This window comes from Zootermopsis nevadensis, unplaced genomic scaffold (genome assembly GCF_977971745.1).
Source record: "Zootermopsis nevadensis isolate Lab colony 2312 unplaced genomic scaffold, Znev_1.0 Znev_ptg000037l, whole genome shotgun sequence".
Lineage (NCBI taxonomy): Eukaryota > Metazoa > Arthropoda > Insecta > Blattodea > Termopsidae > Zootermopsis > Zootermopsis nevadensis.
Genome location: NW_028259169.1, coordinates 5,809,172 through 5,837,092, shown reverse-complemented (window position 1 = coordinate 5,837,092; position 27,921 = coordinate 5,809,172). Strand labels below are relative to the sequence as shown.

The 27,921-nt window shown below is 39.6% G+C and overlaps 1 protein-coding gene and 1 long non-coding RNA gene across 9 annotated transcripts in view; both read left to right on the top strand.

Moving 5' to 3' along the window:
• The window catches only part of LOC147871864 (transcription-associated protein 1-like), a 51,355-nt gene extending 28,711 nt beyond the window's left edge, over positions 1-22,644 (top strand). The window contains exons 1-7 of one of the 8 annotated variants that reach the window (XR_015538270.1): positions 15,187-17,034; positions 17,130-17,674; positions 18,174-18,259; positions 18,530-18,751; positions 19,098-19,297; positions 22,198-22,277; positions 22,406-22,644. Coding sequence is in view for 5 of the 8 variants with exons in the window: in XM_087360069.1 (XP_087216195.1) it covers positions 17,662-17,674; positions 18,174-18,259; positions 18,530-18,751; positions 19,098-19,148 (372 nt within the window). In the remaining 3 variants the exon portion in view is untranslated. Of the gene's footprint in view, positions 1-15,185; positions 17,035-17,125; positions 17,675-18,173; positions 18,260-18,529; positions 18,752-19,091 lie in introns of those variants that run through there. The other 7 variants (XR_015538269.1, XR_015538268.1, XM_087360072.1 and 4 more) reach the window with 7 other exon arrangements.
• A 3,342-nt stretch (positions 22,645-25,986) lies between these two features.
• LOC147871863 (uncharacterized) lies at positions 25,987-27,360 on the top strand. The gene is made up of 2 exons (XR_015538267.1): positions 25,987-26,784; positions 26,976-27,360. It is a non-coding gene; the product is annotated as an uncharacterized LOC147871863 (long non-coding RNA).
• The last annotated feature ends 561 nt before the right edge of the window (positions 27,361-27,921 follow it).

The following is a 27,921-nucleotide window of genomic DNA, read 5'->3' as shown; positions in this document are numbered from 1 at the left end:
TACCTGATTTAATTTTTTTACAAAGATATTTTATTAGACACATACTTTCAGTAATTGCAAGTACACCAATCACTTATCACTTAAATATGATGTTATTGAAATTTTCATTGTGGAAGTATATATGTTGTCACACGACGAATGATTTATTAAAATATTTTTTAATTTTATATTACACTACATGTAATTACTACAGTGACCCCAGTCATCGTTAAAAAGAATATATGTTCTCAAAATACATAGGTCCAGCTTCAGAAGATACGCGATGTCTGTATATGATTTACGTGTTACTAACTCGTTCAAACGTCTTTACTGAGCACACATGGCATGGAAATGTCCATTCACTGAAGTCGTATGTCTCAATGTGGCGAACCGCACATATTATTGCGTGTTATGTTGGATTGTTGTTTCAATTGTTTCTAATCTCACACGTCACCGAGAAGACTTCCTTACACTGAGATTCAGTGTAGGTAGCACTCGTTAATACTTGATTGAACGGTGGTAATTAATCTTGTTAATGGTCCCGAAGAACTCTATTCGTAGAACACAAATTTACGTTGATACTGACCGACCGGTATCAAATAATCCGAACCGTAGTTTAATGGCGACTATTCCAATGGGACCAGCCGACTGTTCGAAGACAGATTCAGTACTGACTGTCTTCTGATTGGTCCTCGATGAAATTCGTAAGTATTGATTTCTTTCCATTTAGGTCGTCACAGTTGGCACGTCTTATCTTTGGTTCCGTATTTTTCCGATAGACTGCGTCTTTGTGTTTGTACGTCGTGTCCTCGAGTAAATGTGAGGCAATATTTTCGATATATTTTGTAGAAGTTTGACATAGGACACCAATATGTTACCACAAGTTTGACGTGCGCCACGAATTCCGCGCCCACCAAACATTGCAATTGATGTACCAGAGATTTAAATTCAGTTTCTTTGTGAGGCGATATATATTAATAAATGACGTACTATCATTCACGTATGTTTATTCCATTTCTTTCGTTACATGATACTTATTTATAGTGAGTTAAATTGTGTCATCGTTACGCATGAATCTGCTACGTATTTGCGTCAACATCTACACTTCATCAATTTTGGAAGAAATATTTCTTGTGGAAACATTATGTAATTTTAGACTTGTTATGACGTATTACACGCATATAAGCACTAATTGTGTTATATGGGGATTGTGTGATCGCTTAATATCGTTATTGATAAGTGGTCGTGGCCGAGTTTGCGCATCCTCCACCTCACGACTTTGATGCCTTCGTGCGAATTTCTAAAAAGCGATAAGACATAATAGAGTATGAATATAATTAACTTACCTGTGGCATGACGTACATACAAAACTTGAATTAGTTCTGAGCTTCCATTCGCTTTTTCCAAAATTCGTGCGCAGGAAACCATTTTGCACTGATGCAGATTACACCGTTTTGGTTGGTTTGGGTTAGGTTAGGTTAGGTTAGGTTAGGTTAGGTTAGTGGGGCACCTGCGCAGACGTTGTTGCGCAGTGCAGTCGTACGAATTGCGCTGGTGAGGGCACCTTGAGCTCGTTATGGTTTATTGTATATTATTAAACACTCAAAAATTCGATTCCGTCACTTTAAGAAGTATATTATATTCTGGGTTCACTTTCATACCTGATTTAATTTTTTTACAAAGATATTTCATTGGACTCATACTTTCAGTAATTACAAGTACACCAATCACTTATCACTTAAATATGATGTTATTGAATATTTCATTGTGGAAGTATACATGTTGTCACACGAAGAATAATTTATTAAAATATTTTTTAATTTTATATTACACTACATGTAATTACTACAGTGACCCCAGTCATCGTTTTAAAGAATAAATTGTCTCAAATTACATAGGTCCAGCTTCTGCAGATACGCGATGTCTGTATATGATTTACGTGTTACTAACTCCTACAAACGTCTTTACTGAGCACACATGGCATGGAAATGTCCATTCACTGAAGTCGTATGTCTCAATGTGGCGAACCGCACATATTCTTGCGTGTTATGTTGGATTGTTGTTTCAATTGTTTCTATTCTCACACGTCACCGAGAAGACATCCTTACACTGAGATTCAGTGTAGGTAGCACCCGTTAATACTAGATTGAACGGTGGTGATTAATCTTGTTAATGGTCCCGAAGAACTCTATTCGTAGAACACAAATTTACGTTGATACTGACCGACCGGTATCAAATAATCCGAACCGTAATTTAGTGGCGACTATTCCAATGGGACCAGCCGACTATTCCAAGACAGAATTATAACTGACTGTCTTCTGATTGTTCCTCGATGCAATTCGAAAGTATTGATTTCTTTCCATTTAGGTCGTCACAGATGGCACGTCTTATCTTTGGTTCCGTATTTTTCCGATAGACTGCGTCATTGTGTTTGTACGTCGTGTCCTCGAGTAAATGTGAGGCAATATTTTCGATATATTTTGTAGAAGTTTGACTTAGGACACCAATATGTTACCACAAGTTTGACGTGCGCCACGAATTCCGCGCCCACCAAACATTGCATTTGATGTACCAGAAATGTATATTCTGTTTCTTTTTGAGGCGATTTATATTAATAAATGACGTAATATCATTCACGTATGTTTATTCCGATTCTTTCGTTACATGATACTTATTTATAGTGAGTTAGATTGGGTCATCGTTACGCATGAATCTGCTACGTATTTGCGTCAACATCTACACTGCATCAATTTTGGAAGAAATATTTCTTGTGGAAACATTATGTAATTTTAGACGTGCTATGATGTATTACACGAATATAAGCACTAATTGTGTTATATGGGGATTGTGTGAGCGCTTAATTTCGTTATTGATAAGTGGTCGTGGCCGACTTTGCGCATCCTCCACCTCACGAATTTGATGCCTTCGTGCGAATTTCTAAAAATCGATAAGACATAATAGAGTATGAATATCACTAACTTACCTGTGGCATGACGTCCATACAAAATTTCAATAATTTCTGAGCATCCATTCGCTTTTCCCAAAATTCGTGCGCAGGAAACCATTTTGCTCTGATGCAGATTACTCCGTTTTGGTTGGTTTGGGTTGGGGTAGGTTAGGTTAGGTTAGGTTAGGTTAGTGGGGCACCTGCGCAGACGTTGTTGCGCAGTGCAGTCATATGACTTGCGCATGTGAGGGCACCTTGAGCTCGTTATGGTTAATTGTATATGATTAAACACTCAAAAATTCGATTCCGTCACTTAAAATAGTATATTATATTCTGGGCTTCACTTTCATAGCTGATTTAATTTTTTTACAAGGATATTTTATTGGACACATACTTTCAGTATTTGCAAGTACACCAATCACTTATCACTTAAATATGATGTTATTGAATATTTCATTGTGGAAGTGTATATGTTGTTACACGAAGAATAATTTATTAAAATATTTATTTAATTTTATATTACACTACATGTAATTACTACAGTGACCCCAGTCATCGTTATAAAGAATAAATGTTCTAAAAATACATAGGTCCAGCTTCAGAAGATACACGATGTCTGTATATGATTTACGTGTTACTAACTCGTACAAACGTCTTTACTGAGCACACATGGCATGGAAATGTCCATTCACTGAAGTCGTATGTCTCAATGTGGCGAACCGCACATATTCTTGCGTGTTATGTTGGATTGTTGTTTCAATTTTTTCTATTCTCACACGTCACCGAGAAGACATCCTTACACTGTGATTCAGTGTAGGTAGCACCCGCTAATACTTGATTGAACGGTGGTAATTAATCTTGTTAATGGTCCCGAAGAACTCTATTCCTAGAACACAAAGTTACGTTGATACTGACCGACCGGTATCAAATAATCCCAACCGTAGTTTAATGGCGACTATTCCAATGGGACCAGCCGACTGTTCCAAGACAGAATCAGTACTGACTGGCTTCTGATTGGTCCTCGATGCAATTCGAAAGTATTGATTTTTTTCCATTGAGTTCGTCACAGATGGCACGTCTTATCTTTGGTTCCGTATTTTTCCGATAGACTGCGTCCTTGTGTTTGAATGTCTGTGTCCTCGAGTATATGTGAGGCAATATTTTCGATATATTTTGTAGAAGTTTGACATAGGAAACCAATATGTTACCACAAGTTTGACGTGCGCCACGAATTCCGCGCCCACCAAACATTGCAATTGATGTACCAGAAATTTATATTCAGTTTCTTTGTGAGCGATTTATATTAATAAATTACGTACTATCATTCACGTATGTTTATTCCGATTCTTTCGTTACATGATACTTATTTATAGTGAGTTAGATTGGGTCATCGTTACGCATGAATCTGCTACGTATTTGCGTCAACATCTACACTGCATCAATTTTGGAAGAAATATTTCTTGTGGAAACATTATGTAATTTTAGACGTGTTATGATGTATTACACGCATATAAGCACTAATTGTGTTATATGGGGATTGTGTGAGCGCTTATTATCTTTATTGATAAGTGGTCGTGGCCGACTTTGCGCATCCTCCACCTCACGACTTTGATGCCTTGGTGCGAATTTCTAAAAGGCGATAAGACATAAGAGAGTATGGATATCATTAACTTACCTGTGGCATGACGTCCATACAAAATTTCAATAATTTCTGAGCATCCATTCGGTTTCTCCAAAATTCGTGCGTAGGAAACCATTTTGCACTGATGCAGATTACCCCGTTTTGGTTGGTTTGGGTTAGGTTAGGTTAGGTTTGGTTAGGTTAGTTTAGGTTAGTGGGGCACCTGCGCAGACGTTGTTGCGCAGTGCAGTTGTATGAATTGCTCTGGTGAGGGCACCTTGAGCTCGTTATGGTTTATTGTATATTATTAAACACTTAAAAATTCGATTCCGTCACTTTAAAAAGTATATTATATTCTGGGTTCACTTTCATACCTGATTTAATTTTTTTACAAAGATACTTCATTGGACACATACTTTCAGTAATTACAAGCACACCAATCACTTATCACTTAAATATGATGTTATTGAATATTTCATTGTGGAAGTATACATGTTGTCACACGAAGAATAATTTATTAAAATATTTTTTTAATTTTATATTACACTACATGTAATTACTACAGTGACCCCAGTCATCGATATAAAGAATAAATGTTCTCAAAATACATAGGTCCAGCTTCAGAAGATACGCGTTATCTGTATATGGTTTACGTGTTACTAACTCGTACAAACGTCTTTACTGAGCACACATGGCATGGAAATGTCCATTCACTGAAGTCGTAAGTCTCAATGTGGCGAACCGCACATATTCTTGCGTGTTATGTTGGATTGTTGTTTCAATTGTTTCTGTTCTCACACGTCACCGAGAAGACATCCTTACACAGAGATTCAGTGTAGGCAGCACCCGTTAATACTTGATTGAACGGTGGTAATTAATCTTGTTAATGGTCCCGAAGAACTTTATTCCTAAAACACAAATTTACGTTGATACTGACCGACCGGTATCAAATAATCCGAACCGTAGTTTAATGGCGACTATTTCAATGGGACCAGCCGACTGTTCCAAGACAGAATCAGTACTGACTGTCTTCTGATTGGTCCTCGATGCAATTCGAAAGTATTGATTTCTTTCCATTGAGTTCGTCACAGATTTCACGTCTTATCTTTGGTTCCGTATTTTTCCGATAGAATGCGTCCTTTTGTTTGAACGTCGTGTCCTCGAGTATATGTGAGGCAATATTTTCGATATATTTTGTAGAAGTCTGACATAGGAAACCAATATGTTACCACAAGTTTGACGTGCGCCACGAATTCCGCGCCCACCAAACATTGCAATTGATGTACCAGAAATTTATATTCTGTTTCTTTTTGAGGCGATTTATATTAATAAATGACGTACTATCATTCACTATGTTTATTCCGATTCTTTCGTTACATGATACTTATTTATAGTGAGTTAGATTGGGTCATCGTTAAGCATGAATCTGCTACGTATTTGCGTCAACATCTACACTGCATCAATTTTGGAAGAAATATTTCTTGTGGAAACATTATGTAATTTTAGACGTGTTAAGATGTATTACACGCATATAAGCACTAATTGTGTTATATGGGGATTGTGTGAGCGCATAATATCGTTATTGATAAGTGGTCGTGGCCGACTTTGCTCATCCTCCACCTCACGACTTTGATGCCTTCGTGCGAATTTCTAAAAAGCTATAAGACATAATAGAGTATGAATATCATTAACTTACCTGTGGCATGACGTCCATACAAAATGTCAATAATTTCTGAGCATCCATTCGATTTTTCCAAAATTCGTGCGCAGGAAACCATTTTGCACTGATGCAGATTACATCGTTTTGGTTGTTTTGGGTTGGGTTAGGTTAGGTTAGGTTAGGTTAGTGGGGCACCTGCGCAGTACAGTCATATGACTTGCGCTTGTGAGGGCACCTTGAGCTCGTTATGGTTAATTGTATATGATTAAACACTCAAAATTCGATTCCGTCACTTTAAAAAGTATATTATATTCTGGGCTTCATTTTCATAGCTGATTTAATTTTTTTAAAAGGATATTTTATTGGACACATACTTTCAGTATTTGCAAGTACACCAATCACTTATCACTTAAATATGATGTTATTGAATATTTCATTGTGGAAGTATACATGTTGTCACACGAAGAATAATTTATTAAAATATTTTTTTAATTTTATATTACACTACATGTAATTACTACAGTGACCCCAGTCATCGTTATAAAGAATAAATGTTCTCAAATTACATAGGTCAATATTTTTTTTTTTTAATTTTCCGTCGTTTACACAAGCTTATTGTTAAAATCATATAAAATTTCACATAAAATTGTTAAATTTTAAAATTGACGACACGTTTCGATATACAATCTTATCATCGTCAGGTCAGATTGTATATCGAAACATGTCGTCAATTTTAAAATGTAACAATTTTATGTGAAATTTTATATGATTTTAACAATAAGCTTGTGTAAACGACGGAAAATAAAAAAAAATATTGTATTGAAACACAAGCATGATGCAATTAAGATATAAGCTACATAGGTCAAGCTTCTGCAGATACGCGATGTCTGTATATGATTTCCGTGTTACTAACTCGTACAAACGTCTTTACTGAGCACACATGGCATGGAAATGTCCATTCACTGAAGTCGTATGTCTCAATGTGGCGAACCGCACATATTCTTGCGTGTTATGTTGGATTGTTGTTTCAATTGTTTCTATTCTCACACGTCACCGAGAAGACATCCTTACACTGAGATTCAGTGTAGGTAGCACCCGTTAATACTTGATTGAACGGTGGTAATTAATATCGTTAATGGTCCTGAAGAACTCTATTCCTAGAACACAAAGTTACGTTGATACTGACCGACCGGTATCAAATAATCCCAACCGTAGTTTAATGGCGACTATTGCAATGGGACCAGCCGACTGTTCCAAGATTGAATCAGTACTGACTGGCTTCTGATTGGTCCTCGATGCCATTCGAAAGTATTGATTTTTTTCCATTGAGTTCGTCACAAATGGCACGTCTTATCTTTGGTTCCGTATTTTTCCGATAGACTGCGTCCTTGTGTTTGAATGTCGTGTCCTCGAGTATATGTGAGGCAATATTTTCGATATATTTTGTAGAAGTTTGACATAGGAAACCAATATGTTACCACAAGTTTGACGTGCGCCACGAATTCCGCGCCCACCAAACATTGCAATTGATGTACCAGAAATTTATATTCAGTTTCTTTGTGAGCGATTTATATTAATAAATTACGTACTATCATTCACGAATGTTTATTCCGATTCTTTCGTTACATGATACTTATTTATAGTGAGTTAGATTGGGTCATCTTTAAGCATGAATCTGCTACGTATTTGTGTCAACATCTACACTGCATCAATTTTGGAAGAAATATTTCTTGTGGAAACATTATGTAATTTTAGACGTGTTAAGATGTATTACACGCATATAAGCACTAATTGTGTTATATGGGGATTGTGTGAGCGCATAATATCGTTATTGATAAGTGGTCGTGGCCGACTTTGCTCATCCTCCACCTCACGACTTTGATGCCTTCGTGCGAATTTCTAAAAAGCTATAAGACATAATAGAGTATGAATATCATTAACTTACCTGTGGCATGACGTCCATACAAAATGTCAATAATTTCTGAGCATCCATTCGCTTTTCCCAAAATTCGTGCGCAGGAAACCATTTTGCACTGATGCAGATTACCCCGTTTTGGTTGGTTTGGGTTGGGTTAGGTTAGGTTAGGTTAGGTTAGTGGGGCACCTGCGCAGACGTTGTTGCGCAGTGCAGTCGTATGACTTGCGCAGGTGAGGGCACCTTGAGCTCGTTATGGTTTATTGTATATTATTAAACACTCAAAAATTCGATTCGGTCACTTTAAAAAGTATATTATATTCTGGGCTTCACTTTCATACCTGATTTAATTTTTTTATAGAGATATTTTATTGGACACATACTTTCAGTAATTACAAGTACACCAATCACTTATCACTTAAATATGATGTTATTTAATATTTCATTGTGGAAGTATACATGTTGTCACACGAAGAATATTTTATTAAAATATTTTTTTAATTTTATATTACACTACATGTAATTACTACAGTGACCCCAGTCATCGTTATAAAGAATAAATGTTCTCAAAATACATAGGTCCAGCTTCTGCAGATACGCGATGTCTGTATATGATTTCCGTGTTACTAACTCGTACAAACGTCTTTACTGAGCACACATGGCATGGAAATGTCCATTCACTGAAGTCGTATGTCTCAATGTGGCGAACCGCACATATTCTTGCGTGTTATGTTGGATTGTTGTTTCAATTGTTTCTATTCTCACACGTCACCGAGAAGACATCCTTACACTGAGATACAGTGTAGGTAGCACCCGTTAATACTTGATTGAACGGTGGTAATTAATCTTGTTAATGGTCCCGAAGAACTCAATTCCTAAAACACAAATTTACGTTGATACTGACCGACCGGTATCAAATAATCCGAACCGTAGTTTAATGGCGACTATTTCAATGGGACCAGCCGACTGTTCCAAGACAGAATCAGTACTGACTGTCTTCTGATTGGTCCTCGATGCCATTCGAAAGTATTGATTTCTTTACATTGAGTTCGTCACAGATGGCACGTCTTATCTTTGGTTCCGTATTTTTCCGATAGACTGCGTCCTTGTGTTTGAACGTTGTGTCCTCGAGTATATGTGAGGCAATATTTTCGATATGTTTTGTAGAAGTTTGACATAGGAAACCAATATGTTACCACAAGTTTGACGTGCGCCACGATTTCCGCGCCCACCAAACATTGCAATTGATGTACCAGAAATTTATATTCAGTTTCTTTGTGAGGCGATTTATATTAATAAATGACGTACTATCATTCACGAATGTTTATTCCGATTCTTTCGTTACATGATACTTATTTATAGTGAGTTAGATTGGGTCATCGTTAAGCATGAATCTGCTACGTATTTGCGTCAACATCTACACTGCATCAATTTTGGAAGAAATATTTCTTGTGGAAACATTATGTAATTTTAGACGTGTTAAGATGTATTACACGCATATAAGCACTAATTATGTTATATGGGGATTGTGTGAGCGCATAATATCGTTATTGATAAGTGGTCGTGGCCGACTTTGCTCATCCTCCACCTCACGACTTTGATGCCTTCGTGCGAATTTCTAAAAAGCTATAAGACATAATAGAGTATGAATATCATTAACTTACCTGTGGCATGACGTCCATACAAAATGTCAATAATTTCTGAGCATCCATTCGATTTTTCCAAAATTCGTGCGCAGGAAACCATTTTGCACTGATGCAGATTACACCGTTTTGGTTGGTTTGGGTTAGGTTAGGTTAGGTTAGGTTAGTGGGGCACCTGCGCAGACGTTGTTGCGCAGTGCAGTCGTATGACTTGCGCAGGTGAGGGCACCTTGAGTTCGTTATGGTTTATTGTATATTATTAAACACTCAAAAATTCGATTCGGTCACTTTAAAAAGTATATTATATTCTGGGCTTCACTTTCATACCTGATTTAATTTTTTTATAGAGATATTTTATTGGACACATACTTTCAGTAATTACAAGTACACCAATCACTTATCACTTAAATATGATGTTATTTAATATTTCATTGTGGAAGTATACATGTTGTCACACGAAGAATATTTTATTAAAATATTTTTTTAATTTTATATTACACTACATGTAATTACTACAGTGACCCCAGTCATCGTTATAAAGAATAAATGTTCTCAAAATACATAGGTCCAGCTTCTGCAGATACGCGATGTCTGTATATGATTTCCGTGTTACTAACTCGTACAAACGTCTTTACTGAGCACACATGGCATGGAAATGTCCATTCACTGAAGTCGTATGTCTCAATGTAGCGAACCGCACATATTCTTGCGTGTTATGTTGGATTGTTGTTTCAATTGTTTCTATTCTCACACGTCACCGAGAAGACATCCTTACACTGAGATTCAGTGTAGGTAGCACCCGTTAATACTTGATTGAACGGTGGTAATTAATCTTGTTAATGGTCCCGAAGAACTCTATTCCTAGAACACAAAGTTACGTTGATACTGACCGACCGGTATCAAATAATCCCAACCGTAGTTTAATGGCGATTATTCCAATGGGACCAGCCGACTCTTCCAAGACAGAATCAGTACTGACTGGCTTCTGATTGGTCGTCGATGCAATTCGAAAGTATTGATTTCTTTCCATTGAGTTCGTCACAGATGGCACGTCTTATCTTTGGTTCCGTATTTTTCCGATAGACTGCGTCCTTGTGTTTGAACGTCGTGTCCTCGAGTATATGTGAGGCAATATTTTCGATATATTTTGTAGAAGTTTGACATAGGAAACCAATATGTTACCACAAGTTTGACGTGCGCCACGAATTCCGCGCAAACCAAACATTGCAATTGATGTACCAGAAATTTATATTCAGTTTCTTTGTGAGCGATTTATATTAATAAATTACGTACTATCATTCACGAATGTTTATTCCGATTCTTTCGTTACATGATACTTATTTATAGTGAGTTAGATTGGGTCATCGTTAAGCATGAATCTGCTACGTATTTGCGTCAACATCTACACTGCATCAATTTTGGAAGAAATATTTCTTGTGGAAACATTATGTAATTTTAGACGTGTTAAGATGTATTACACGCATATAAGCACTAATTGTGTTATATGGGGATTGTGTGAGCGCATAATATCGTTATTGATAAGTGGTCGTGGCCGACTTTGCTCATCCTCCACCTCACGACTTTGATGCCTTCGTGCGAATTTCTAAAAAGCTATAAGACATAATAGAGTATGAATATCATTAACTTACCTGTGGCATGACGTCCATACAAAATGTCAATAATTTCTGAGCATCCATTCGCTTTTCCCAAAATTCGTGCGCAGGAAACCATTTTGCACTGATGCAGATTACTCCGTTTTGGTTGGTTTGGGTTAGGTTAGGTTAGGTTAGGTTAGGTTAGTGGGGCACCTGCGCAGACGTTGTTGCGCAGTGCAGTCGTATGACTTGCGCAGGTGAGGGCACCTTGAGCTCGTTATGGTTTATTGTATATTATTAAACACTCAAAAATTCGATTCGGTCACTTTAAAAAGTATATTATATTCTGGGCTTCACTTTCATACCTGATTTAATTTTTTTACAAAGATATTTTATTGGACACATACTTTCAGTAATTACAAGTACACCAATCACTTATCACTTAAATATGATGTTATTGAATATTTCATTGTGGAAGTATACATGTTGTCACACGAAGAATAATTTATTAAAATATTTTTTAATTTTATATTACACTACATGTAATTACTACAGTGACCCCAGTCATCGTTATAAAGAATAAATGTTCTCAAATTACATAGGTCAAGCTTCTGCAGATACGCGATGTCTGTATATGATTTCCGTGTTACTAACTCTTACAAACGTCTTTACTGAGCACACATGGCATGGAAATGTCCATTCACTGAAGTCGTATGTCTCAATGTGGCGAACCGCACATATTCTTGCGTGTTATGTTGGATTGTTGTTTCAATTGTTTCTATTCTCACACGTCACCGAGAAGACATCCTTACACTGAGATTCAGTGCAGGTAGCACCCGTTAATACTTGATTGAACGGTGGTAATTAATCTTGTTAATAGTCCCGAAGAACTCTATTCCTAGAACACAAAGTTACGTTGATACTGACCGACCGGTATCAAATAGTTCCAACCGTAGTTTAATGGCGACTATTCCAATGGGACCAGCCGACTGTTCCAAGACAGAATCAGTACTGACTGGCTTCTGATTGGTCGTCGATGCAATTCGAAAGTATTGATTTCTTTCCATTGAGTTCGTCACAGATGGCACGTCTTATCTTTGGTTCCGTATTTTTCCGATAGACTGCGTCCTTGTGTTTGAACGTCGTGTCCTCGAGTATATGTGAGGCAATATTTTCGATATATTTTGTAGAAGTTTGACATAGGAAACTAATATGTTACCACAAGTTTGACGTGCGCCACGAATTCCGCGCCCACCAAACATTGCAATTGATGTACCAGAAATTTATATTCAGTTTTTTTGTGAGGCGATTTATATTAATAAATGACGTAATATCATTCACGTATGTTTATTTTGATTCTTTAGTTACATGATACTTATTTATAGTGAGTTAGATTGGGTCATCGTTACGCATGAATCTGCTATGTATTTGCGTCAACATCTACACTGCATCAATTTTGGAAGAAATATTTCTTGTGGAAACATTATGTAATTTTAGACGTGTTATGACATATTACACGCATATAAGCACTAATTGTGTTATATGGGGATTGTGTGAGCGCTTAATATCGTTATTGATAAGTGGTCGTGGCCGACTTTGCGCATCCTCCACCTCACGACTTTGATGCCTTCGTACGAATTTCTAAAAAGCGATAAGACATAATAGAGTATGAATATCATTAACTTACCTGTGGCATGACGTCCATACAAAATTTCAATAATTTCTGAGCATCCATTCGCTTTTTCCAAAATTCGTGCGCAGGAAACCATTTTACACTGATGCAGATTACCCCGTTTTGGTTGGCTTGGGTTAGGTTAGGTTAGGTTAGATTAGGTTAGTGGGGCACCTGCGCAGACGTTGTTGCGCAGTGCAGTCGTATGACTTGCGCATGTGAGGGCACCTTGAGCTCGTTATGGTTAATTGTATATTATTAAACACTTAAAAATTCGATTCCGTCACTTTAAAAAGTATATTATATTCTGGGCTTCACTTTCATACCTGATTTAATTTTTTTTCAAAGATATTTTATTGGACACATACTTTCAGTAATTGCATGTACACCAATCACTTATCACTTAAATATGATGTTATTGAATATTTCATTGTGGAAGTATATATGTTGTCACAAGAAGAATAATTTATTAAAATATTTATTTAATTTTATATTACACTACATGTAATTACTACAGTGACCTCAGTCATCTTTATATAGAATAAGTTTTCTCAAATTACATAGGTCCAGCTTCTGCAGATACGCGATGTCTGTATATGATTTACGTGTTACTAACTCGTACAAACGTCTTTACTGAGCACACATGGCATGGAAATATCTTCTCACTGAAGTCGTATGTCTCAATGTGGCGAACCGCACATATTCTTGCGTGTTATGTTGGATTGTTGTTTCACTTGTTTCTATTCTCTCACGTCACCGAGAAGACTTCCTTACATTGAGATTCATTATAGGTAGCACGCGTTAATACGTGATTGAACGGTGGTAATTAATCTTGTTGATGGTCCCATAGAACTCTATTTCTAGAACACATAAGTTACGTTGATACCTACCGACTGAAATCAAATAGTTCCAACCGTAGTTTAATGGCGACTATTCAAATGGGACCAGCCGACTGTTCAAGACAGAATCAGTACTGGCTGACTTTGGATTAGTCCTCGATGCCATTCGAAAGTATTGATTTCTTTCCATTTATGCTACTAATAAATAATGCAGTAACTTAAAATGGATCTGGATCTCTGGAGTCCAGCGCACAGACGTGGAGACATGGTGGGCCGTCGGATCTGCGCGTTGGCAGCCTCGCCTCTGAAGATGGCAGACCTCAAGTAAACAAATGGTCAGAGTGCAACAAGGTTTGCTGAAGGCAAATGTTTTAGCATCTATCCGAAACAAGAAATATTAAGTGGCGTTTCTTTGGAATTCCGTACGCCAAACGTCCTGTCGGCGACCTCAAGTTCAAGGTAACGAGAAGTTGATAAGTGGCAACGTAAGTTCTACATTGCGGTGTGTATTTTGTGAAAAGTATATAAATCATTCGCAAAATATCGCCGTGTCCAGAGGAAAAATGCCACCAAAATTACGAAAAAAACCTTAGTACCTGAAATGTCACATCGTACATTGCGTCAAAGTGGCCGCGCGGTCCTTGTAGCCTCTTGGTCGCAGGGACCGTGGGTTCGTATCCCACGCCTTTCTGTGATGTGCTTTCCTTTGTACAGGTAGAGTAGTATCCTGTCTTTTGTAACTCTTTTTAACAAATTTCTGTAAACGTCACGTGTTATTTCGCCTCTTTGTGTAGAGTCTTCTGTCAGAATGTGAAGTGTAATTGTGAGGTAATTTTTCAGAACTCAGATGTCATACTGACAGGAGCAATAATTCATGTACTTGCTGAGTTCGAACTAGTTAGAAGACGATTTTAATATTATCTTCCTATGTATGTAGTGCTGCCTCTTCAATAATATTTACTGTGTTTCTTCATTTTCTAATTCGGGGATGTTGGGTTTACAACTTCATGGTCATTGGTGTGGTACTATCCATTGATAAAATTTTCAGTAGCATAATGTGGTCATGTTCTCCAATGCAGGAAATTGTGATCATTCTTAAATCAAAGGCCAAGGATTACAAAATATACGTTGTGCCCACTTGGAAAATATTTGATATCGTTGCCACTATAAGTAGCAGCCTACAGTTGGGAGATTAATCAAGAGTAATAACAACACCTGCACATGGGAATCCGTGGTCAGCCATTTCCAATCATCTCAGAGGTTCAAAACATATTTCCCTAAAATCCATCGTAATGTTTCCATGCCACACCCCCCCCCCCCCCACGTCAATGAAGTGGCCAGTTACAATAAATATTCTTTCAAACACAGTACGTGCATGCCTTGTGCATCAATATTATTGAAATGCCACCTTCCTTCCTTTTATTATCCTACAAGTAACATGAGATGCACATAACCTGAGAAATTTTGTGCTATACGTGTAATAATTGTAGACTGAAATTTTCATTCAACAATATTTTCCTTAGCAGTTTGTTTACCAACATTTGCAATTAACCATTATTCTGGTAACAGATTAATGTATTAGAAATTAAAGATAACAAATATGAAAACATGACTCCATTCTTCCACACTTTCACAGTTTGTTGATAATTTGTCAGAAGACGGCATTCTAAAATTTCCATGCAAGAAAGAGCATGTTCATGAACCTAAAAGCAAATATTGTCATCTATGCTACATTGTATGAGCTTCTGACACTGACTTTATATAAACCACAAATTAATAAATAAAGTTTAATCAAAATTCTTAACCCTCTTCCAGCCTAAATACTTGAAAGCACTTTTGTTCGTGGTCTTTGGTATCTTAGACATTCGAATTTTGTTCCTGTCTCCTAGTGAAATATGTTGAAATGGTGACTGTCTTTGCGTTGCCACAGCGTTCTCTTCACTTATTGGTTTCAGTTCCCGGACTGTTCTAACGTAACGTTAAACTTTCGTGTGTGTGAAATGATAGAGGTTTCAGTCTTTTGAATAAGGGTAGGAGATGGATAGAGATTGAAATGTTATAAGCTCTCTGCATTATGTCCTTATATTCTTAGTTGCATTTAACAATTTCACCAGTACATTAGTAAGAAGTGTGATGGCTCCCCCAGTGGTGAATCGTTTTCCGTTTGCTACGTGAGGAATCACATATAACCACTGTAACTGTCTGTAAAGAAATCTAAAATGTCAAGGGATTCTATAATAACTTCATTTAAAATAGTGTCAGGTTTGCCGTAATGCAAAGAATATTTTGATGAAAATGGATTATACAAATGCTTATTACTCTGGTACATTGCAGCCAAAATACAAATTAACGCAGTTCACTTTAGGATGGCAGGAGCATGTGGGTAAGTGTAGATTAGTACTGAGGGAACGCGATAAGACCGCAAAGTTAGGATCGTGGTTACTCAGCTGCTTGGAGGGAGGAACAGTCAGGCAAAATTTACCGCAGTGAGGAGATGGTCAGATTCCTGGTTCCCAAAAAAAGGAGGCATAATATTGTTTCTTTAAAGTGGTGCTAAAGAGAATATTTTATATTATGTTTCAGTGAACTACAGCACAGTTTACATTTACAACAAACTCATATATGATGGGTACCTGATGTAAAGTTTATGTAATCACAAATATATTTTGTATTCCTGATAACAACCACAATACTTCATGTGGACAAGAAGGCAGAAGGGCTTTAATTACGTTTCAGGTGCTTATAAGTTTACAAACTGTGGAGTGGTATTTCAGGCAGCATTTGGTTCGGCAGTGCCGTGTAGTGTTCGCGGAGGGGCATGTACCTCAGGTGTATTGTCGGTAGATGACAGGACAGTTCGTCAGGGTGCGCATATATTGATCATTGAATATCCCTCATGCTCCGCCGGTGGCGGGATGTGTTCGCTGTTTTTCAGACGTTGCCGTCCCTGCGTGCGAGAAAATGGCGCTGCTCCTCTGCTGTTATTGTTTACTTCGGACGGCGTGATGGTAGGATGCATGCCCAGTCGAGTGCAGCTTTACTCTCTTATATTTCCAATGCTTGCAAGTTTATTTGAACTGATGTTTGTCATCTTTCTCCTGTGTGAAGTACGTAAAGTGGGAAATATTTTGGTTGCACGAAAGGCCGGATTAGTTGCCAGTAGGTTATTAATGTGGTGTAGAGTGCCTTTGTAGTAAGAATTAATACTGGTCTCTCAATGCGGATGTTTATTTCTGTACATGGTTTTGTTTCAGGTAGGCGTGAATGCAAGCATATGGGATACTTCAGCCGTTATGCAGTTTCGAGTCCATCATTACTACGGAGGTAGCAAGACTTTGCTCCGGTAGCTGACATGACCATTGTGCATGATGGACACAATTCATCAGGCGATGCGGTTGGGATGACCCACAGACACGTAGTGGCAGCCTCAGTTTTTGTGACTTGCATGTGGAAATTCAGTAGCTCATTATTTACTGGTACAGTGAGCCTGTTAGAGGCTGTATCACAATTAGTTTGGGTTTAGTATCCTGCCAGTACCAGGAGGCTTCTACAAGTAATGTATTTCTTTGTCATATCATAAACCCAGATTTCCCATTTACTCTGTCCCTCATACATCAGTTGCTGATTTAGGAAGCAGCTACTGCATTGGCCACTGCTGTGACCATTGAACATTAGGATGTGAGTGTAATTATCTGTACTCATTGTGATTGATGATCCACATGTGGAGATCTCCGCAGTCCATGGGATTCCGTACAGATTGCAGGACAAGCAAGCCAGAGCCACTTACCAGATGGCAGTCACAGGTAAGTTCATCCATTTGAGTAAATTGTTTAATAAACTTCTTTTATGAATTACAATGCCATTATTGAAGGAAGAAGACCTTTTGTCCTGAAAAGTAGTAAATGGTTTTAATGAAATAAAGAACTTGTCTATTTCTTCTATTGAGACTACAAAGAAACAATGAAGAACGTGATTTTTCTTTGCCAGTGTAAGGAACCACATTTTGAGGCTGACCTCCACATAGTTCTATAATTGAGAATGCATGGAGTTTACCTCCATGCTCCCACTGCCTCATGGCATTGCGCTTAGTCACAAGGATAACTTCAGCTGATATAGCGAACCATTAAATGTTTGAAAACCATAATCGGTGTTGGTTTTCTGTAAGTCCAAGTGGTGTTAGAACCCAAAGACCACTGTGAGAACCTGAAATCTCTCTTAAAACCACATTTAGTACGTGAACTTGTTGAAAGCGTCTGCTTCATATCTGGAACAGCCAGTAAGGCCTGTTGTGTATGTTGGTAGGATTGTTTGTTGCTGCAGCCATGAAAGAGTTACGACGGTGTTCCTTGTGTGTCACTACACAATGGTGGCGATATCACAGGAAGCTGGTGAGTTCAGTTTTATAAATTTAGATTGTTCAACATTGAAACAATTTATATTACTGATGGTGAAGCTTCCACCTTTGCTTCCAGAAGGCATTATAAAGTGGCATTACTGATGGTGATATGGAAAATAAATCTAATTGATACGGCTACCTCTTGCCCCTTGTCGGTTGTATTCACCTTAGTAGTAGAAGTGCTACAGATGTTGGCTGTGTTGTAGTGGCTTGCCATTTCTTAATCTTTCATTTACGTCCTTTCTCCATGACATCAAAACAGGCGAACCTGAAGGGCATGGACCGACTGGTGTTTACAGACTCCCTCGCTGTCATAATGGGGCACGAGGAGAGGGAGCCCTGTAAGCCGGGACACCTGGCACTTGTTCTTTTCTTGGAGACAGCGATCAACATCCTCGGCTCCAAACCGACGGCAAGCGAACTGTTCGTTAAATATCCACTGAATCAGTGGCAACGGAAGTTGCGTGGGTCTGACGTGACGTGTGTGAGTTGTAGAGTTTGCAGTTGCAGTATTATGACGTGTGGAATAATGGCCCACTTGGCGAATGTTTTAAATTTGTTGGGGGGGAGGAAAGAAAGGCTCCAGTATGAATCTGTGAGCGAGGGAGTTCAGAATTTGTCAGGTCGCTGGTCGTGACCCGTATTTAAAGTTAACTTGTGAATGGGTTTGTAATGAACTTGACAGAATTTGTCTTCTGAAAATGGAAGGTGCTTGTTCATTGGCTAAGGTGGGAGTGTTAACTGCTTGGTGAAGTAAAACTGTGTGTTCTTAGAAGAGTGTGATGTCTTGATTTCTTGAATGTGAATGTATTTTCTCTTTCTAGGAGTAGCAGATTACGAGAAACAGAATGATCCTTCAGATTCTACTGAGCACCACGTGACCCGCGTACTGCCAGCCAGAGAAGCGTTGAAGTACGTGCGGCAACAGTTGGCAGACCGACTTGATGTCAGAAGATTAAACCTGCTGGGACAAAGAAGGAAACTCGTATCCGCAAGAGACTGATATCGGTCTGAACCAGGCATTCGTTGTGTGAGTACATGAGCATTAGAATGTATTTGATGTGGTTGTTGTGTGAGAGAGATGAGTCTGTCCAATTTTATTAGGTACTTTAGATGTTGTGACTGTAAGTGTGAGAGTTGATATGTTGAAAGACGTAAATGTGGTGAGGGATTGGCATTATTGCAGTATCTGTGGTACGCTAGAGGCATTCATGATATTGTTCATAGGATATCAGAATGTGAGGTTTATTTATCCTTTTTAGACGAGGGTGGTGACTATTTGTGATAAGGTTTTGTTACACGTGAGATGTGTGCAGTGCTGAGGAGCCTTTAATGTGGTCTGTTTACTAATTAATAAGTGAGCATTTGCCAGTGTAAGTAATTTAGTTTTGTGCACAGTGAGCGGAGCTGCCGGGATATTTTCTGTGCTTTTGGTTAATTTTGAGAGTTTGCTGTGTTGAGCAAGGGGATCGGTTACAAAAGTCGTAAGTTTGTGGTGTGGTGTTCGTTATGAATTTGGATTTGCTTGCAAAAATGGAGATGACTGTCAGAGGTTCCATTTATTTGAGACTTAACCATAAGTTGAGAGTTGTCAGGTGTCAGTCTCATGGACATGTGATGAGGCTCAGTATTACTTCTGGTATATTCCGTGGTTGCGGGTGGGGTAAGGGGATTTGCATTAGGATCGAGGAGTGGTTTGGTTGGTTGGAACCAAGTATAGAAAGGCAGTGCCACTTATGTGGGTCACAATGTACCAGTGCTGGTGTTGTCAGGATTGTTATTTTATGTCTGTAAAATGTTTGTTAAGAGTTCTTGGCTTACGAAAGACTAATTTGTTAGTGTTGTCAGTCAGATTGTTTATAGGAAGAATGTAGAGATTGTGTTTTTGTGTGTGTGAGAGAGAGACAGGCCGAAGTTATTGACCAATTAGTTTGGTTAAAGATTGTTGACCTGGAAATGAAATGATATATGATGTCTGTTTGGTGTTCGTTGACCACTTTGGCTGCTCCCTCATAAATATATTTTTACATAACCCCTCCTTCCTCTCATCTTGGGCTCCCATATCGCACCCACTAAAACCCTCAGTTATTTTTTTTAGAGGGCAGAAATCAGGAAGAAAATGCATACAATACGAAACCCGTGTCTCCCCTCCTTTCATTTCTAGAACTACTACTGTAAGAATCCGCGCTGAAATGGAAGGGAGAGGACTTTAAGTGGTACAGCTCTTTTGCAGGATTTTTGTTAAAATATTAGAGTGTTTGAGCTGTCTGTGAGTGAAGATTCCTTTGCGTATGATTCTTGGAGGCAGAACGTAGCTTTGTTTGTTGCACGTTTTATTGATCTTTTTATTGGGTAGTCAATCAACATACGATCACGATGTTGAAGGGGTCCCGGGATATTAATAAACATTGTGACCACAATCAGAAATTCTCGTGTAGACATGCTGTCAATTCAGTAATCAGCGTGCACTAAAACTCATCTCGTAAAACTGTTTATTGACGTAATGTCAGATACAAAATATTGTTTTGTAGAATTGCTTTCTTTATTTTGTTGTGTTTCTACTTGTTACATTGAGATTGCTGCTGCTGGTGTGTCATGGAGAGATGTTTCCTCAAAGTAAGAAATTTTTGGTGGCTCTCCTTTACTTAGTGGGGAATCCCCACGTCCACATTACAGAATGTCTAAGTATTTGCGACCGGGTTGGTGGCCCCAGCACCCTGCCAGTTTCTTTGGCACTTACAGTCATCCTTCCATCATGTTATGTGAATTGGGTGTGGAGCGAGGGAGAGAAGGCAGGCAGTTGTCTTCTGGCAAACTGCTGCTTCTGTAATTGCTGGAAATGTGACCATACGAGTAACCAAGACTTTGAATAAAAATCTGCCCCAAGATGTGGGCGTAGGTTTGCGGATTGTTTTAAAAAGGGTAGCAGAAAAATTGAACGTAGTTTAGCGTAATGAATGGCGCGTTGCTTTGGTTAACAAGGAAATGATCATTTTTTTACCGTAGCCGAAACAAATTATTTACGAACACACAGTCATGAAGGTCATATTGAACGGCTTTTCGCTTTTGCTTTACTTCATCGTTTTGTCGTCTGATTTGACTTCGTTTGTCCCCACCATCTTCCTACGTGATACGACCATAATTCGTTGCGTTGGATACATTACTGGGCGGGGGAAAAGGGTCCCTTTGTAATTTATGAAAGTGACATTTGACAACTTCCTGAAGCGTAGCCTAGAACGTTTGTACATTGGCCGACAGAATTCGTGTATTTCTACATTGTTTTGAGGTCTTGTTCGTCCTCGTAATCGTTAGAAAACAACTCGGCTCAATTTGAATACTAAGAAAAGTGTTAAAACTAGCTACTACGTGTTTGTCCAGGAAGGCACTGATGTTTTGTAGTTGGTAATATTACCAGTTTGTTACGATTCTAGTGAGGCAGTCAGAAAGGAAAAGAATGAGCACGGAAGTTGCATATGGCAGATCAGATGTTTGGAAGAAGAAGATGGCAATAATGATGATGACAGTAATTGCAGTAAACTTGTCTTACTTTTTTTTTCAGAATCGTCACCTTTACTCGGAACACCTGATGTGATCTGGATATGCCATTCTGGTCGCTGTGGTGTGACAGCAGATAGGTTGCGGTGTTTAAATATCAGTGTTGTAATGCAGTTTGGAATAAGCAGGGTTCCTAATGACGTAGGATGTGGAAAGAGGCAACTCCATTCTGAATGAATCTGGTTTCATGTGGAATGTCACGGCCATTGCACTTTGAAATTTTCTGGAAACTCGGCTATGCTGTCAGAGGAATTTTGCACTTATCTTCATCCAAGATTGTTTCCTTCCACACAAAAGTCTGAGCTACGCCGCAGTTTAAAATATAAGGTGACATTTCCATTGATCTGTCTTTTACACGAACATTTGTCATTTCAGAGTTGGTGACCGTGAAATAATGACTTTCTGTACAGACTGGATGCAGCGGCTTGTTATCGTTTAGGTTCAGCTGTAACAAGGTAAATGTTAGGTGGAAGGAATATGTTGTTTGTGGCAATTCTTACTAATATAGAATATCGCAAGTTCTTATCTAATAAAAGAATTATTAAGAAATCTGTCAAACTGCCCTCCACTCTTTCCATTTTAGTTTTGATTAGATCGATCATTGCTGGTGGACGTCGTGGTCTCATACAATTGAACAAAGTTTGAGGTAAGGGATTCCTATTTATTATTATTGTTCATCACATTTATTGTTTTCATCTGCATTTTTGAACTCGTGTACGAGAATTAGACTTGTCTTCTTTTTAACACAATTTCAATTAACATTAGATTGACTTGTGTGTGTTCACGGCAACATTGATAATAAAAGAATATTCCAGTAGGCAATTAACTTTTTACAATTTTAAAGGAATTAAACGTGTTTCGTATCCCAGAATCTAAATAAAAATATGTCGATGCTAAGAAGTGGGGTTTATATTCTGAACAATAATTCTAACGCTTTTCATATCTTGATACATCGACATTATTAAAGCGTTTTAGGGAACTGAGAAGAAATTTTATTCCGGTTTCACAAGCCTAATTATCGACAAATCTCCCTCTCATTATCTCCCTACATCAGCAGATTAAATCCGGGGAATGTTTGCTATTATTGAGTGCAAAGAATTTATGGGTGCAAAACGTGGTCTCTCTCTTTCAGGGAGGAACATAGACTGAGGGGCTCTGAGAACAGAGTGTCGAGGAAGATGTCTGGACCCAAAACGGGAGTGGGACGGATAACAGAGAAAAATGCATGACGAGCTCCTTAGCCGATGATTTTAGGGCGAGTTGAAAGTTTACAAGGCCTGAAGGGAACACCTCGGCGTAGGTGGGAAGATAACATTAAGACGAATCTTACGAAGATGGGTCTCAATGGAGTGAACTGGATGCAACTGACTCAGGATAGACCCCGGTGGTGGGCTTTTGTGAACACGATGATGTACCCGACAGACATTAAGGTGGCTCATAAATCCTTTGAAAGTGTGACAAAGTTCAAATACTTGGGAACAACAAAAACGATTCAAAATGATGCTCACGACGAAGTTAGGAGGAGACTAAATTCCGGAAATGCTCGCTACATCTCAGTTCAAAATATTTTGTCTTCCCGTCTGATTTCTAAGAACCTGAAGATTAAAATATACAAAACAATAATCTTGCCTGTTGTGTGGTATGGGTGCGAAACATGGTCTCTCACTCAGAGGGAGGAACACAGATTGCAGGTGTTTGAGAATCGGGTGTTTAGGAGGATATTTGGGCCTAGGAGAGAAGATGATGGGGCATGGAGAAAACTGCACAATGACGAGCTTAAAAATATGTACTCCTCCCCCAATATTGTCAGGGTGATTAAGTCGAGAAGAATGAGATGGTCTGGGCATGTAGCGTGCATGGATGGGACAAGAGGTTTGCACCGGGAAGCCTGAGGGGGAGAGACCTCTGGGGAGACCTAGACGTAGATGGGAGGATAATCTCAGGCGGGATCTATGGGAGATAGGAGTTGAAGGAGACTGGATTTTGTTGGCCCAGGACAGGGTCCGGTGGAGGGCTTTGGTTAGTTCGGTGATGAACCTTCTGGTTCGGTAAGCCATCTAGTTAGTTAATCGGTCAACGACATGACCAGCTTTCTTATTAATTATGATTGTCCCAGTTGGCGCTGCTCGCAACAGTTACCTTCGTTGCAACTAAAGGTACGACATTTTATTTTACATCCATTGTCCTAGCACTGTGCGAGATTATGTCAAGAACTTCTTTACAGTTCGTGTACTGATTAAGTTACAAGTTCACGCTGCAACCTGTAGCAACTAGATATCGTGTCAGTGTTAACTGATTTTCCGTTTATTCATGCAAGTGGAATGGGACATAATGGCCACCCGACATGTAGGACTGTTTGTAGTGGCAGCTTGCTGCAATGGAGTGCGATACTGACCGGGTTAATACGACCCACACAATCGTATGTCCCAGTGACGCATTAAACCACGGAAGACATTGTACACAACCTTGACTTAATCACATTAACGTATAGATGCTTCTGGAGTGTGTGCCCATAAGAATAGCAGTAACTTGGGTGTGCTGTTTGAATGGATTTATCTGAAATGACATATGGGAATACCTCCCCCTACAAGCGTTGATGGGTACCTCATTCAGGCGTAAGCTCCCAGTCTATTTGCGCAAACGCAATTATGACAGAAACAATATCTGCTGTGGAAACCTCAAATCTTACAATATAGTTCTGGTTTGAGGGGGTAAGTAGAGGATTACATGACCTACCAAGCTAAGATGCTAGATGTGGGAATTCCTTTTCGAAATTTTTTGCTCAGAATATAACTTTTGGGCCAAGCTGGTGCGGCATTACTTTTCTCTCTTTAACTCCCTCTGCATTTATGACCTCCTCCCCCCCCATCTGGACACATCACATCAACTGGATGCTGTATGGACGTAGAATACCACGCGGCAAACACATACGTACTGTGGCAAAGTCCGTCATAAATAAATATGAATCTGCCTTCAATGTGTGGATAATGGCAACCCATATCAACATGAGTACCATCAGACATACATGAATGTACAAAAGAAATGTATTTAATCTCGATCTTATGTATACATGGGATATACGGATATCCGCACGTAGGAACGTTGAAACTTCGATATCAGCAGACGTGCGTGATTACACCAAACGCACTGATGATAATGTTTGCCATGTATTGCCTTACGTCAGTGGTCCCCAACCTTTTTTTTCCTTTCTCTGGACAAATAAGATACGGACACCAAATAATACACAAAACAACACGACGTTTATTGATACAAGAAACCACGCAATCAAAAATACTTAATTTTATAAGTACAATTATTATTACTCAAGTGGGAAGTTAGTGTGATGTTTGGCACTGCATTTCAGCGGCCAGTTTTACAAATTTGGGAGAGTAGGATGATGTTGCTGCTCGCAATCGTCAAGATGGGCATTAGTACGTAGAGAACTGTGCTTTGATTTTATAATGTTCATGGTTGAACGGCATTTATTATTCAGTATAACCTCTTTCCTTATCAACGCGGGCACCGCGTTGGGGACCACTGTTGTACATTATTTCGCCCTCACATCTTCATCAGTTATCAGAGTGATTATTCTCTTGTAACATTGATGTCACTGTTAGGTCAAGGTCATGACAAAGTCAAGACAAGATCGCCCCAATAGTTTGCCAGATAGAGGTCTTTAAAATTCTCAAGGTCATACGTATTTATGCCAAACGGCAAATACCTGATTGACCATACTCATGTCAAAATGAGGTCACGTATAGGTCAAGGAAGCCACGACAAATTCGGCCCAATAGTTTCGTAGATACTGGTCTTAAAAAATCTCAAGGTTATATCTTCTCACCAATATTTCTGCTAGCCAGCCATCCTAGGGCCACACCCTTTACCCCAGGGCCACTACCCCAGTCGCACCCCTTCCCAGGGCTATCCCCTTCTTTGGGCCAACCCTCATGATCACCCCTACCCAAGATCGCCCCCCCGGGACCATCCCCTCAGGATCCCTGCAGCATCACCATATCCCAGGAACCACAGGATCCCCTAGGACCCCAGGATTCCCTGGACACTGCCCTCTAGGATCACGGCAGGATCCCCGAAGACAATCACCTCTAGGATCCCCTATAACCCCCTCCAGGATTCCTCGGATTTACCAGAACTCCCCATGACCATCCTAGTATTCCCCACAGATTTCCTAGGATCCCCAAAAAAGGATTCCCTACCCAGATCTAGCAGAATCTGCCACCAAACATTTCCAACAGAATATCCCACGATCGCAACCCATGATTCCCAGGATATTCCCCTGGATTCACCACATAATATTACCCACGATCCTGCAGGATTCCCCACCAAAAATCCCCATATTATCCCACATAGGTTCCACAACCAGAATTCAAAACGCGCCCTAACCCCCGCGCTCTAACCCCCGCGCCCTAACCCCCGCGCCCTAACCACCCCGCGCCCTAACCACCCCGCGCCCCACGAAGGGAGGTGGAGGCCCAGGCCGTTTCTTGAGCGAGCAGAGGCGCGGACCCGGCTCCGGACAATGGCCCGGGCGCCGGGTTCCAACGAACCGCCCGAGTCGGACGAGTCCAACTCGTTGGCTTTGCGCTCGCACGCTACAGGAAACAGGACCTCGTGGGCGAGGCAAGTCGTCCAACTCTTTCGACTAACCGACCTGGCAACAGATCTTGTCTAGGGGCTGAGGCTCACCCTCCGTCCCGCGATTTGGTTTCATTCGATTAAATCATTGAGTTTTCGCTGCTCGTAGTATTTTCGCTTCGAGTGTTTTATTACTGGACGTATAATTTTATCTGCCCCTTATTCATCTCTGCCGACACGCGGTGGATGAGTTTTTCATCTTTGCCTTTCCCAGCATGCTCCGCGAAACTTGTTTTCTCCGAACAAGTTGAGTTTTTCCCGGTTGTCTGTCTCCTGCTTCGGTACAGCGCGGATGTACGAAGTCTTTACGTAAGTTGGGGCTTCAGTCGGCCATTTTGATATTACGTCTCAGCTTGTGTTTGGTTTAATTCTCGATTTATTCGACAGCCAAAGAGTTGTTGAAGCTTTCGTGGTGGTAGTACGAGGCTCTAGATAACGACCCTGACTTATATGCATTTGTGTCTGGCGTGATATAAGATCGTCTATATATTTTTCTCTAGGACTGTGACAACGCACATGCGAGAGTGCATGTGTCCTGTTGTGTGTCCTCGGGTGCTACGTCCTGTACAACGAGAGCCTACTTAAGTCATTCAAGGTGAGTTGCATGAAATATTCCGTCCTCTGAAGTAGAGAGTTCTTAAAGTACGTTGAGGATAAAACGTGACTTGGCCTAGGTCGCACAAGACAAGATGGCTGAAATGACTTTGCAACACTGAACTAAGTATTCTGAGATATTATTTTATTTTACGTTTTGATTGTTCTGTGATTCTGCCCACGCATTCCGTCTCCTTCTAGGTCAGTGGTAACAACCACGTGACACTCGTTCAAGACTTGAGGTTCACGGAGCGGTGAGGATGACGGCCGCTTACATCGTGAGGTCGCTAACACGACAACCCGAAAATTATATTACAGCAGCAGCGAACTAAGGACTCCGCTGAGTACAATGAGAAATTGTCAGATAATGCCCACTGATCGAGTTTCAGAGCGTACGTACAGAAGCGACGTAATTATAAATTCTTGTCATTATGTCTGCTTTGAGGTGATTGGCGGAGCCCTCTTCACATTCACGGTGATTATGATATCATCATTCTTCATCGCCGTCGTGAACCCTCTGAAGTTTTTTCCACGTCTCGCTCCTGGACGCTGCTCTGTGACGTCGTCTGGCTCGAGACGTCTGAAACGATGAGGCACCAGTGAGCGATGGACTCGGGTGAGTACGGTGATGTATTATTTCGAGGTTGATTAAAAATTATAATGACTTTCGTAGATAGTGTTCTGTGGGAAATTAGAAATTAGTATGTCTCGACGGTAATGTAGTGTCTGAGTAAAGCCTGGTCTGCGTGGGTGGTATTTCGCGAAGGTACCGATATCGCCAAAATCAAAGAATGTTTGAAACCCCCCTACGTACGGTAAGGAATCGAGTTCTTTTATGAGTTGGAAACAGAA